We start from the raw sequence: 14,475 nt of genomic DNA on the forward strand, positions 1-14,475 counted from the left end.
TCCCTCCTACCGTTGAAAATCAGGGGCGGGAAACTATGAGGTGACACCAGGAAATTCTTTTTCACTGAAAGAATGGTTGATCGCTGGAATAGTCTTCCACTACAGGTGATTGAGGCCAGCAGCGTGCCTGATTTTAAGGCCAAATGGGATCGGCACATGGGATCTATTCACAGGGCAAAGGTAGGGGAGGGACATTAAGATGGGCAGACTAGATGGGCCGTGGCCCTTATCTGCCATCTATTTCTATGTTTCTATGTTTCATGTCTACTCTGTAGATACTTTTAACAAACTTATTATCTGAGTGCGATTTTATAAATGATCACATGGACTTGTTTCTACCTAGAACTTGAATTAATTTATATAGAAGGATGCTAGGATGCATAGGGAGAGGTATGACCAGTAGGAAAAAGGAGGTACTGTATAAGACTTTGGTGAGACCTCATTTAGAATATTGTGTATAATTCTGGAGGCCACACCTTCAAAAAGATATAAAAAGGATGGAGTAGGTCCAGAGGAAGGCTACTAAAATGGTATGTGGTCTTCATTATAAGGTGTATGGGGACAGACTTCAAGATCTCAATCTGTATACTTTGGAGGAAAGGCAGGAGAGGGGAGATATGATAGAGATGTTTAATGTACCGGTATATCATATTTATTAAATTTCAAATACAAACAAAATAGTAAAAAAAATCATTTCAAATACAAGAAGAAACTCAAAATTTAGAGTTAGTATATAATAAACATTATCACTAAAAGCAAATATACCCAATTCGCTCCCCTTTTTTCTCCATTTTAGAACTGTAATTACATATTAAATAATAGGCGACTGCAAGTGTGTGGTATTAATGTATCTAAATAAAGTTGCCAAATAGTAAAAAATTGTCTTCCCTGTCTAGTGTCCCATTCTGATAATTGCATACTTTCCATTATTAAAATGTGTAACATTCTAGAACGCCAATGACTATATGTTGGTCTTAAAGGTCCAATCCAAAGATAAGAACATAAGAATTTCCGCTGCTGGGTCAGACCAATGGTCCATCCTGCCCAGCAGTCCACTCATATGGCGACCCTAAGGTCAAAACCAGTGCTTCAAAGGAGTCCAGTCTCGCCAGTTTAGCATGAACTTGTCCAACTTTGTTTTGAAACCCTGGAGGGTGTTTTCCCCTATAACAGACTCCAGAAGAGCGTTCCAGTTTTCTACCATTCTCTGGGTGAAGAAGAATTTCCTTACGTTTGTACAGAATCTATCCCCTTTCAACTTTAGAGAGTGTCCTCTCGTTCTCCCTACCTGATAAGATTGTTCTTTGAAGAAAGCCTTTAAGGCCTCTTGGAATAGGACGCTTAACATCAAAAATCTGAAATATATTATAACTATTGCAATGCCAATCAATTCCCCACATTTGCGTCAGATGGAATGTGCTACCAAGGTGCAAAGTGGCCTGCGAGGTTCGCTACAGCCGACCGCGATCCTCAGCAGGGCTCCTTTGAAGAGAAGCAGTGGTGTCAGCAGCGGTTGGTGAGTAAGGGCGGGAGGGGAGAGTCGCCGGCGTGTTGCCTGCCTCCGTGTTCGAAAATGGGATTTGGCACAGAGGGACACAGCATGGCGGGCCCTTATCTGCCGTCTATTTCTATGTTTCTATGTTACCTATTTGAGAAAATCCCTGCACAGGCCATCACATCTCTTACCAAACTCATAAATTCTGCCCTATTATCAGGCCTATTCTCCACTGAAATGGGACACATCGCATTGACCCCTTTACTGAAAAAAGCTGACCTAGACCCCTCCATACCATCCAACTACCGTCCAATAGCAAATATCCCTCTCCTTACCAAACTGCTCGAGTCTATCATATCTACCCAGCTCTCTTCCTACTTAGAAAGATTCTCCATCCTCTTACCTTACCAATATGGCTTCAGACCCAACTTCTGCACTGAATCCCTATTGGCCTCTCTAATCTCTAAGGTTCAGCAACTGCATTCTCGTAACAAGTTTGCTGTCCTTCTACAATTCGACCTCTCCGCAGCTTTTGACGTTGTTCACCACGACATTCTAATTTTCCAACTCTCCGAGATAGGCATTAGCTCCATAGTTCTTGATTGGTTCTCCAAATTCTTGCGCTCCCGCTCTTACATGGTTAACATAACCTCATCCTCCCCCTGGATCCCTGAAACTACTCCAACTATCCCCCCTTGAAACTCTTTACACTTAAGCTGATGACATCCTCGTCCTCCTTGAGACTGACTCTAACCTCACCTGGGAAGCCGAAATCCATGCAAGATTTACACCCTAAATGGCGAGATCTTGACAAAAACTGAAGCAGAAAGAGACTTAGGGGTGATTGTCAGGGATGACATGAAGTCTGCAAACCAAGTTGAGCAAGCTTCATCCAAAGCAAGGCAAATCATAGGTTGCATACGCAGGAGTTTCGTCAGCCATAAACCTGAAGTCATTATGCCACTATATAGATCCATGGTGAGACTGCACCTGGAGTACTGTGTGCAATTTTGGAAGCCACATTACCGCAAGGATGTACTGAGACTGGAATCGGTCCAGAGAATGGCCACCAGGATGGTCTCGGGACTCAAGGAGCTCCCATACGAGGAGCAGAGGCCAACACTTTGGTATAGTTTGAAGGATGTGGAAACTCGGCTTTTATTTATTTGTGTTAATTTTATGGGTGATGTTATATGAGGGATTACGCTAACCTAGCTGTGGCTGCTGCTTCTCTGGTGGGGAGGGGTATGGAAGGGTTGGATGGGCAATGAGCAGGTCCAGGAACACCTGAAGGCACTTTGTTTATCGGACAAGAGCCAGGTCAGGGCTCTGTGCAAGGTAGATTTTCCACTGTACCAGGTATTTCAGTTGTGAAAGCATCCTCTTATAAAGGGGAATAATCAGCTTCATTCTAGCACAGTGCCAGAGGAGCCTGGAGCTGCACCCTATATGACATGCCAATACTGACACCCACATGCAACACCTCTGCTAAATCCCATGTGTACCCTGTCCCATCCCTTGCTATTCCATCAGTCAAGACACCCCCTCCCACACACACACATACACATAGGAGCCAACTTTTCCAAATGTTTGAAGTTGCTAAACACCACAGAAATAACCTCCCTGGACACAAAGAGTGTGCTCTGTTTTGCTTATGCACAAACACACAGGCTGGCAATGCGCCTCACTCATTCCTCGAAGTACCATCCCTGCTATTCCAGTTCTGAAACCCAGCCTTCATTCCCTACCACCCCCATCCCCATGCTACATTCAGCTCTCCTAATGAACCTCACCCCTTATATTCCAGTACTGAGGTACTTTCCTGGATCTTATGGTTAACACAATATTTCTGGAGGCCATTGCCTCAGCAAGGCAAATCTTGGAATTATAGGCTCTCTCTTGCAGAGAACCTTCCCTGAGGTTTACAGAGATTGGTGTTTCTCTGTGAACAGTTCCTTCCTTTCTTCTGAAGGTAGTCAGAGCTTTTCATGTCAATCAAGAGATTCATTTGCCCGCTTTTCAATTTATGGTTTTGATTAAACAGGACAGGATTTTGGAGATGCTGTAGTTGTGAAGAATCCTGCTCCACAACCTGAAGAGGACCAATGATTCCCATCTATCTGACCATCTTTTTGTGCTGACCAGCTAATCCAGACAAGGCAGTACAGCCTCCATGGCTTTGATTGCCAGATGGATTCGCAAGGCTATTTCTTTTTCATATATTGCCTATGGAAAACTGCTACCTCTCTCTACTATAGTACATTAGACTAGAAGTGCTGCTGGTTCCTGTGCGGAGTCCCGGGCTGTTCCACACAATAAAATTTGTAGGGCAGCTACTTGATCTACGTTTCATACCTGTACAAGGTTCTACAGAATGGATGTAGCGGCCTGAGAGGATGTTGTATTTGGGTCCTCGGTGCTGCAGGCAGGCTCATCTGTCCCTCTCTAGATATCTAGCACTGCTTTGTTACCTCAGCTTCAGTACAAAATCCTATTTCTTTGAAACAGACACAGGATTCTTATCTTGGTAAACTTCTTTCTGTTAGAAGACATAGGATTCTGTACAGCCCACCCTGTTCAGACTTCCAATTTGCCTGTTTACTGCCTTAGACATTGCTGGTGTCTGTCACAGAACTTCTGCTATCATTTGGATGAGTTAAAAAAAAAGAAAAGAAAGAATGCTATTCTTTTGAACTTTTGAGGAGTTTTATGTGATAGTACTATTGCACATAGCAGGTTGGTTTCTAGATACTTCTAAGTTCGAGTTCATGTTATTTATTGTTAATTATTGTTCTTTTGTCCTGATGTACAGAGCAGAGCAGAAATATAGTTTGTCTCGGGGAAGTTCCCCCTCCTTCTCTTCTGTTTCAGTGGAGTTTGCTTTGGTACTACCTAAAGAGGGAGCTATTCTCCACTGGTGAAGGAGAGGAATTGAAAGATATGAGTAACACTCTTCTGCAAAGTTCATTAACTCTAGGAGGACAGCAGCCTCAGTACAGAATCCCACTTCTTCTAATAGAAAGAATCTAGTTAAGAATCTAATCTTATATTAGTTGTGCCCTACAGTGCCTGCTATGCAGGTACAAAAACCTCCCATTCAGCTCTGTGAATACTAGGCTGCTGTTGGTGGTAGGGTGAGGCAGTGGTGTACCTAGCATATGTGACATCCGGGGCCCATCATTTTTTTGGCACCCCCCCCATCTGTACGAAAAACATGAATTTTAGTAACAAGCCACATGTCACACATGAGTACCTAGGAAAAGGCAGCATCTTACATACTACAGTGAGCAGTACAACATCAATACACCCATTGTAAAACTAAACAAGCCAGACTAGTACAAATCAATCCTACACCGTCAGTCTTAACAGAAAACCATGTCTTTCGAACACACAGAACACAGAAAACACCTTCGCCTAGTATGGAATATGTCATCACAAACTAACCCCCCCCCCCCTTTTACAAAACTGTAGTGTGGATTTTAGCCATGGTGGTAACAGCTGACGCTCATAGAATTCTGAGCATCAGAGCTGCTACCATCACAGCTGGCGCTAAAAAATGCTCCACAGTTTTGTAAAAGGGGGGATAAAATAGAAATACATAGACAAAGGTTAAATTGAACCAGCAAGAAGCTGGACTCTGCATACAATGCAACACCACAGAAACAGTGACACATTTCTCCTAAAGCAATAAATAAATAGAAAATTTTTGTTCTACCTTTGTCTTCTCTGGTTTCTGCTTTCCTCATCTTCTTGTTACTCTCTTCCTTCCATCCACTGTCTCTCTTCTCTCTGCATCTTCCATTTGCTCTGTTACTGTGCCTCTCCCTTTCTCCCTCCTTCCTCTGGCATCTCTGTCTTCTTCCCTGCCAGCGTCTTCTCCCAACTCTTTCTTCCCCATTTTCCTGCAGCATCTTCTCCCCACTCTCTGTTCCTCATTTCCTTTCATCATCTTCTCCCCACTCTCTGTTCCCCATTTCCATTCAGCATCTTCTCCCCCCTCTGTCTTCCCCATGTGCTTTCAGTGTCCTTCTCCCCCCTCTGTCTTCCCCATGTGCTTTCAGCGTCCTTCTCCCCCCCCTCTGTCTTCCCCATGTGCTTTCAGCATCCTTCTCCCCCCTCTGTCTTCCCCATGTGCTTTCAGCGTCCTTCTCCCCCCTCTGTTTTACCCTGTTTTCCTCTCCACCTTACCTTTTCTCCCTTTCTCCCTCCCTGCCCCTTACTTTTGTGGCGCTTTCTCACCCCCGCATCCCCCCCGGCCCGGACAACAGGCCCGGTCCAACAAACCTCCCTGCCCTGTGGCCGACGATTTTTAAACTGCCTTCTTACAGCAGCCGGAGTGTTGTAGTTGCATATGGCTGCCGCAAAGGTCGTCTCTGATGCAACTTCCGGTTGCGTCAGAGATGACCTTTACGGCAGAAACACGTAGCTTCAACGCTCTAGCTCAGGGGTGCCCACACATTTTGGACTTGCGAGCTACTTTTAAAATGACCAAGTCAAAATGATCTATCAACAATGAAATTTAAAAAAAACACAAAGCACACCGAGAAAATGTTAATTATCATTCCTATTCTGGGATTTTTTCAAAGAGGTCAAGGTACGCTGAGAAAATGTTAATTATCATTCCTATTTTGGGATTTTTTCAAAGAGGTCAAGGCAGATGACTCTATGCACTGTCACCTCAGTAACAACCATACAAAAATAGACAAATACCCCCCCTTTTTTTTACTAAAGCACAATAGCAGTTTTTAGTGCAGGGAGCTGCGCTGAATGCCCAGGGCTGCTCTCGACGCTCAAAGGCTCCCTGCATTAAAATCAGCTATTGTGGTTTAGTAAAAGGGGGGCCATAGTGCAAAATATAGACAGCAGATATAAATTCAGACACATTTTGATCACTAAACTTAAAATAAGATAATTTTTCCTACCTTTGCTGTCTGGTGATTTCATGAGTCTCTGGTTGCACTTTCTTCTTCTGACTGTGCATCCAATATTTCTTCCCTTCTTTCAGCCTGTATGCTTCCTCTCCTCCAGACCTCATTCCCTCCCCCAACTTTTTCTTCCTCTCTCCCTGCCCTTTCTTTCTCCCTGCATCCCTTTCTTTTTTCTCTCTTCATGCCCCCTTTCTTTTTCTCTGTTTCCCTTCTTTCCTTCTGTCTCCCTGCCTGCCCCCTTTCTTTCTTTCTCCCTGCCCTTCCCCAAGCCATTGCCACCGCCATCGGGTAATAGGCCCCAAAGCCGCCGCCGCCCCAAGCTCGTCTTCCATGCATCTGGCTGACCAGCATTCCTCTCCCCGACGTCAATTCTGCCGTCGGAGAGGAAGTTCCGCCCAGCTAGGCAGCGATTGGCTGGCACGAACTTCCTCTCCGACGGCAGAATTGACATCGGAGAGAGGCAAGCTGATTGGCCCAGTAGAATTTTCCGAACCTGGACAGCTGTGCACCCCCCCTAAGGCTGCACCCGGGGTGGACCGCTCCCCCCCCTTGGTACGCCACTGGGGTGAGGGGATGCAAACAGGGCAATAGCCTTGGGATAGGATTTACCAGACATCTGGATTTACCCTGACATGTCCTCCTTTTTAGAGGATAGTCCAGGCATCCGGACGGCTTTTCAAAACCCAGCACTTTGTCCAGGTTTTGAAAAGCTTCCAGCTCAGGATTATGTCGGGAGGGCATCTGTGCATGGGGCATGACTTGGGCTGGATGGAAATGGGTGGGCCTGGGAGCAGGGCCTTGGGTCCAGATTTTACAATCGTAAAATCTGGTAACTCTACCCTGGGGGTCCTCAAAATTGCATGAATCTGAAGGAGATAAAGCCTGCAACCAGGCTATGGGTCCCCCTTCCAAATTTCTGTCCTGTGCCTTGGCATGTCTAATATTGTAGTCTTGGTCAATGTAGCTCACTTGTGCACTGCAGCACCCCTTGTTATTCCAGTATTGGCACTTGTTAACTACCTGTATAAATCATGTTGTATTGCTGGACTCTGCTTGTGCAGCTGCTGCCTTTTCCTTGTACTCTTGGTAGCCCACCATTGTGTAGGAGGAGGGAGAATCTCTTGGTGAGATCACAAATTAGAGCTTTGCACATTTGAGCAACAGGTTGTTCAGTTTTATGAGCAGGCAGGAGTAGTCTTCTCTGCTGCCATTGACGTACATCTGTGGATCGGTTTGGAAAAGATCCATGAAAATGCCTTCAGGAAAAAGCATATAGTAAGTGATACCTCGTAACGGCATAAGAGTGTTAACAAGAGCTGCCAAGTTGCGCAGCTTCAGAAATTAGATTGCTGCTATGGCCAGTGCTGTTTTTGAACTTTCATCCTACAGCAGTGTTGCATTTGCAATGATTGTTGAGATTGTCCTGGTTTTGTCACATCTGAGTAATGGAACTAAGGTTTCAGCTATTGTGCAAGACATGGACAGCTGCAAAAATTGTGACACCAGCCGCGGAAGCCTAAGAGAACATGGTATTTGAAATCCCATTATCCCAATTTGAAATCAGCACTGTAGGTTCAATAATGCATCAGGATAGGGTTGTCAGAAACCTAGGACTAGCTCAGAATACTGGGGTACTTGGCAGTTTGTGCTTTAGCATAAACAGGTATGTCTTCTAGGTACTATCAGGCCAGGCTGGTAGTGTGAAGTTTTTTCTGCTATAAAGATACCTGCAAGCACCTGTTTCTAGTGCTGGATGACATGTATATAGTTAGACCAGCGTAGGGTTACCATATTTTCTTCTGCAAAACCCCAGACACATTACCCCGCCCTGTTCCGCCTCCAGCTCCACCCTGTTCTGCACCAACCCCACCCAGTTCAGCCTCCTCTCTTCCCTGACAAGCTCCAGCTGTGTTTAGAGGGCCTGGAGCATCATGGATGTGTGTGACATCATCCATGCATGCTCAGAGGCCCTCCAGATGTGGCCGGAGATCATCGGGACTTTCCAAAACCCGGACAAACTGCCAGGTTTTGGAAAGTCCAGACAGTCCTCTAAAAAGAGGACATGTCCGGTTTTTCCTGGACATCTGGTAATCCTACACCAGGGGTTCTTAACCTGATCCTTAAGACACACCTAGCCAGTCAGGTTTCTATGATACCCACAAAGAATATGCATGAGAGGCATGAGCATGCCCTGCCTCCATTGTATCTCATGTATATTTTTTAAATTTTTGAGCACAGTGGATTTTAGAACATATTCATTTAAAGTAATTTCTGACCAGAGGAGTTTTTTTCTCCTTTTTGGAGTTTTTCTCCTCTGGATCTTTTCCCGTCCTGAGCCAATGAGAATAACATGGATTCACTAAGAGAGACGTTTGTTGGAGTTTATGTCCTTCAGGGATTTGAGGCCCAATTTGGTAGAAATATTTAATCTTTGATATTGGTATACAACCACTGCTCAAAAAAGTAATTGGACACAAATTCCTATTTTTGATTCTCTAGAGTAGACCAGTGGTTCTGAACCCTGTCCTCAAGGCATACCTAGCCAATCAGGTTTTCAAGATACCTACAATGGATAAGCAAGAGATTAATTTGCATGCATTACCTGCATATGCATTGTGGATATCTTGAAAATCTGACTGGTTCAATGTGTTCTGAGGACTGAGTTGAAAAATTCAGGAATAGACTCGAGCAACACCAGAAAATACTTCATAATCAAACTGATGCTCTTAGTGAAAATGGTGGGATAAATACACAGGATCTATAGTTGTGAAATGACATGAGGGAACCTGTGGTCCATGCCTATGCAGCAAGAATGAGATCATACATACTAGATGGGGTTTTACAATTCTAACTGGCTGATGTACTGTTTCTGAGTGATGTGCCTATGAAAAGTTTCCAATCTACTCTGTTGGTGTTTGTAGCAACTAGGATTGCCAAATTTTCCAATCGGAAAATCCAGATCCCTAGACTTGTCCCTAGCCCTACCCCCCGCTCCTTGCCCGACGCAATTTGAGGAGACTTTTCAAAACCTGGACAAAGTGCCGGGTTTTGAAAAGCCACCCAGACCATCTGTACGTCTGGTACCCTGGTAGCAACACAACTGACCATAAACAATGAGCATTTGGATTCTGGCAGTTTCCTATCTAGGCTGGCTTAGCTTCTGTTGCTTTGTAGTGCACTGCTTCTCAACCCAGTCCTCGGGGCACACCCAACTTACTCATATTACTACTACTACTATTTAATTTATTTTTAAAATGTCTATATTTATATAAAACATACATAGCATAAAATTAACATTACAAAAAGCTTCATGACATTTTTTACCCACTTCCAGCTATACAAATAGCTGCGTTTTCAATTGTTTTTTCAATTTCAGTCTGTCAGCACATGGGCGTAATTGCCCCATCAATGTGTTCCACATTTTAACATCTGCCATACAAAAAGCAGCTGCTCTAACACTACTACTATCCATTCAGTTGTGTCCAACCCTGCTGCTCTAGTCTTGGCATATGTATTACACTTTAGTCAATGTTTTAAATAACATGGCATTTTCTGAACGCAGTGCTCTACTGGGACAATATAACATCAGCAATTGCTTAAAATATAAAGGTATTGGATGTTAAAGTGTTTGAATAATCAAGATTACTTTATATTGGACTCTCTGTGCTACATGTAACCAGTGCAACTTCTGAAGGGCTGGGGATGAGTACCCATAACTCATCATGCTGCTGCATTTTGGACAAACTGCAACGCACTGCTCCTGTTTTAGTTTTTCCAAGGCACAGTGTGTTACAGTAGTCCAGTCTGGAGATAACCATTCTCTGATACAGTTCTAAAAATCAAAATTTGTCAGTATCAGCTTTAAACAGTGTAGTATATGAAAGTAACCAAAGCAGGCCTGAATAGTTTTATCAATTTGACACTTCATTTTTAAACCAGAGTCCAGTTTTACCCCTAATACTAATTTCCTTTTTGACCAATAAGTCTACACCCAATACATCTACAATCTCTGGCCATATCTCTTCACCACCCTGCCCTCAAGCATTACTTCAGTCTTTCCCACCTTCAAACTCAAATCATGGGCATTCATCCAATCCACAGCTTTCAACATGCAGGATTCTAATTTATTTTTCAGATCTTTCCCTGATCAATCAACTAGAAAAAAAAATATCATCTGCATATTGTCTACAATATATGTTCAATGACTCAAAAATCTTTCCCAATTACACCATATATACAGTGCATTGAACAATGATGCCAACAATGCTGATCCTTGAGGATTTCCTCTTCCTACAGAAGCTTGTGTGGACATTTCAACTCCATTCGATACACAAAAAGTCCTATTGAATAAATAAGATGCAAACCACTGCAAGACTTTACTACTCATCCCTAGTTTTTCCAGTTTCATCAACAACAATTGTAGGTTCACTGAGTCAAATGCCCCAGATACATCTAATAAAATCATTCAATATGTTTCTTTTTTAATCCATTCCTAACATCAAAGCATTATCATTTATCATTTCTGTAGCGCTGAAAGGCATACGCAGTTCTGCTAAGTATTCAGGAGATCCACAATTCAATACTTGAGATAGATTTGCATTCCATGGAGACAGTGCATGCAAATCTCTTTCATGCATATTAATTGTGGATATCCTGAAAACCCAACTGGCTGGATGTGCCCTGAGGTCTGGGTTAAGAAGTACCACATTAGAGCATTGTTTCCCAACTCGGTCCTGGAGTACCTCCTTGCAAGTCAGGTTTTCAGGATATCCACAATAAATATCCATGAAAGCAATTTGCATATAATGGAGGCAATGTATGCAAATCAGTTTATAAATATTCACTGTGGATATCCTATAAATCTGACTGGCAAACACTGCTGTAGAGGACTGTTCTTAATTGAGGAGAGAAATACAGCTTTAGGGAGCCTCAGAAACAGTTGGTAAGGGTCTAGACCAGTATATCACAAACCGTGTGCTGTGGCAGATTCCAGGTGTGCACCGGCAAGGACGAGAGGTGATGGTGCTGGCTGACTGCTTTCAGGACATGCCTCTCGGCTGGCACTGACAATTTTCCTCCTTGCCGGTGCCTTTCCTCCTCTCCTCTCCCCGCACCTCCCCTCCTCCAGGATCACCCACTGATGAAATGACAGGTTCAGGGGTGTGGCCGGAGGTACTCCATGCATGCACAGATGTTGATGTGATGATATTATGCATGCACGTCCAGTAAGTTTTTTTATGATATCCACAATGAACATGCTTGAGATAGATTTGCATACATTGCCTCCATTACATCTTATGCATAGTTACTGTGGATATCACCTGGCCGGTGTGTCCTGAGAGCTGGGTTGAGATCCCCTGGTCTAGAATAGGATTCCAGGGATACATTATAGATAGGGTTACTAGATTTTAGTTAAATAAAATCTAGATCGTAGCCCCGACCCCAGGCCCACCCAGTTCTGCCCCCTCAACCTGTTCTTGTTAGTCGGGAGGGCATCCACGCATGTGCGGATGCCTCCCGACGCAGTCCCAAGGAAGAACCTTTTCAAAACCTGGACAAAGTGCTGGGTTTTGAAAAGCCGCCCATGCCCTCTCAAGAGGACATGTCCAGATAAATCTGGACCTCTGGTAACCCTAATTACAGAGCTATGTTAGCCAGGACAATCCTGATCTTCTCCATCAGTGATCTCCACCTTTTTCTTTGAACAGCAGGATTTTGTACATAGTAGCTCGGTTTGAGTTTCTTAGAATAAATATGTAATAGATTAATATAACATTGTAAGAGCACATGTGCCCCCCTTTTAAAGGAAGTAGACATTTCAGGCTCCTGTTGATAGCAGAGTTATATGTTATGTTATGTGGTAGGAAGGATCTGGAGGAGAAAGATATATGCTTCTAGGAGCAGATCACATTAATCAGTTTTAGTGGGTACTGTCTGGAGAGTGTTAAGACAAATGCCAGGAGATGAGATTAGTGAAAGGGGGGGGGGAGGGGAAACTGAAAGGAGGGTAGTAGGCAAAACAAGACCGAGTCATTCTAAAATAGTGCCTGCAGTTTCCAGTGCCTAACCTAAAAAATAAAAACTTTACCTCTTCCTCCAGAAGTTTAATTTCTGTCCCACACTAAGAAGTCTGTTACACCCTGAATTATTGTCCGTCTGTCTCCTTTTCACACCTAGAGCTCATCTCCCTTAATGCTCCTCCTGTACCATAGTGTGTGGGGGGGAGGAGGGGGAGGGGGATGAGTGTTATCTCTTTCTTGTCCCTAGATTTCACTCCTTGTTTTTCTCACTGGCAGAAGACTGTCTCTCTTCCTCTCATTCCCAGATAGCTCCTCTCTATCTCATGTCTGGAAAGATGGCTGTTTTTTTCCCCTCTCTCCAAGTGTTGCACAATTTCCTGTAATTTATGTGCACGTATTTTAAAAATGACACAGATACTACTGAGACAATACATCATCACACAATAACTTTACTTTACAAGTTTCTTTTTCTCAGTGCTTCTAGTTCCCAGGACTTAGATCACTGGAACTAGCAGTCAAAACATCCAGACCATTCATGTCATCACATGTGGACTTTCTCGGAGCTGGAAAGAACAGGATCTCTCTGATTCAGGGAGTCATACCTAAATGCTGCTTCTCATCCTCTGTGCTGCAGTATATACTGCTCCATTGCAGCAACAATCCTATAAAGCCGGCACTACTCTACAGCATATGCTCCACCCCCATTTGAAAAGGAGGAGGATCTGCACCACTGGAAGGTCAGAGTGGAAAGTTCACACTAGGCCGGTTGATGGGAATTTCACAGGGCAACCAAAAGTCCATGTAGATTTTGTCTTTAAAGCCCCAAGCAAGCTTCTTCCCTGCTCCCCCTTTTCATGATATTCTCAGCAGGAGTGTTTAGGAGGTTGGAAGGTTGCTCTGTAGTGGTTTTCTGGTCTCACTGACTCCTGGACTTGGAGGTTGCTGCTGTCTTTCCATAGATGAAACCAAGAGAAGCAGCAGCAGAGCAGATGGTGCAAGCTTTGGAAGACAGTCTTGCGGAAGAGGATGAAGAGCCAGGGGTCCACAATGGGGTTTGTAGCACTGAAGCGGAAGGCTGCCAGATCTGCCACGCCATTGTCATTAGGGGAAATAGCATTGATATAACCCCGAATCTGTGGAGAGAGGAAACGGATATGAGATGAGACAAGGGCAGATGCATGCCAGCACTAGAACTGGAGGGAAAGAAAGTGCAGGGCATGTGATCAGTGTATCCTTCCCTGACCAGCCTCTCATAAAATTCCTTCCGCTTTAGTCCTCCTTGTAACACTGACAGATGACAGTTACTCTATTTAGTCTGCCTGCTTAATTTTCTGGTCTTTTATCAAACAAGTTATCCTACATAGTCTTGTTTCTTACTGTTTTCTATCAGCACTTATCACAGAACCATCATATATGATTCCCACCCCACCCCCATATAATGATGTCCCAAATATTGGGAGGTGGGAGTGATAATGCATTTTATCTTTCTGTAATCACTATGACATTTGTTATTATTGACTGTATCATAAGATCATTCTGGAACAAGGCCCAATATTCAAAGCGATTTAACTGGTTAGCAATGGCCGCTGACTGGTTAAATCTCACATAACTGGCTATCCATGAATATTCAGTGGAAGGCAACCAGTTATGGGGTCCTTTTACTGAGGTGCATTAGCCGTTTTATTGCACACTAAAAGCTAATGCACCCATAGAATATAATGGGTTAGCATTTAGCGTGCGCTAAAACGGCTAACGCGCCTTAGTAAAAGGACCCCTATCTTTGCTGAATATTGGCAGTTAGTGCATAACTGGGAGCTGGCAACTTAGGACCTGATATTCAGCACTAACCAGGCAAGATGAGCACATAAATAGGACTGTCCTATCTTTGCCCCCCCCCCCCATTTAACTAAGTCATAGTAGAGGTTTTGTACCATGGCCCGGAGTGCTAAATGTTCCGATGCTCATAGAAATTCTATGAACATCAGAGCAGTGCTGGAGCATTTAGCACTCCGGGCCACGGTGGAAACCTCTA

At 43.9% G+C, this 14,475-nt stretch overlaps 1 protein-coding gene across 3 annotated transcripts in view; it reads right to left on the reverse strand.

Moving 5' to 3' along the window:
- Nucleotides 1-11,864: 11,864 nt before the first annotated feature.
- PTGIR (prostaglandin I2 receptor) overlaps nt 11,865-14,475 on the reverse strand; it is an 89,882-nt gene continuing 87,271 nt past the window's right edge. The window contains exon 2 of one of the 3 annotated variants that reach the window (XM_033956096.1): nt 11,865-13,576. In XM_033956096.1, the coding sequence (XP_033811987.1) occupies nt 13,307-13,576 (270 nt within the window). In that variant the 3' untranslated portion in view covers nt 11,865-13,306. The remainder of the gene's footprint in view (nt 13,577-14,475) is intronic. The other 2 variants (XR_004540421.1, XR_004540422.1) reach the window with 2 other exon arrangements.

The sequence above is a fragment of the Geotrypetes seraphini genome, chromosome 8, assembly GCF_902459505.1.
Source record: "Geotrypetes seraphini chromosome 8, aGeoSer1.1, whole genome shotgun sequence".
NCBI classification, from domain to species: Eukaryota; Metazoa; Chordata; class Amphibia; order Gymnophiona; family Dermophiidae; genus Geotrypetes; species Geotrypetes seraphini.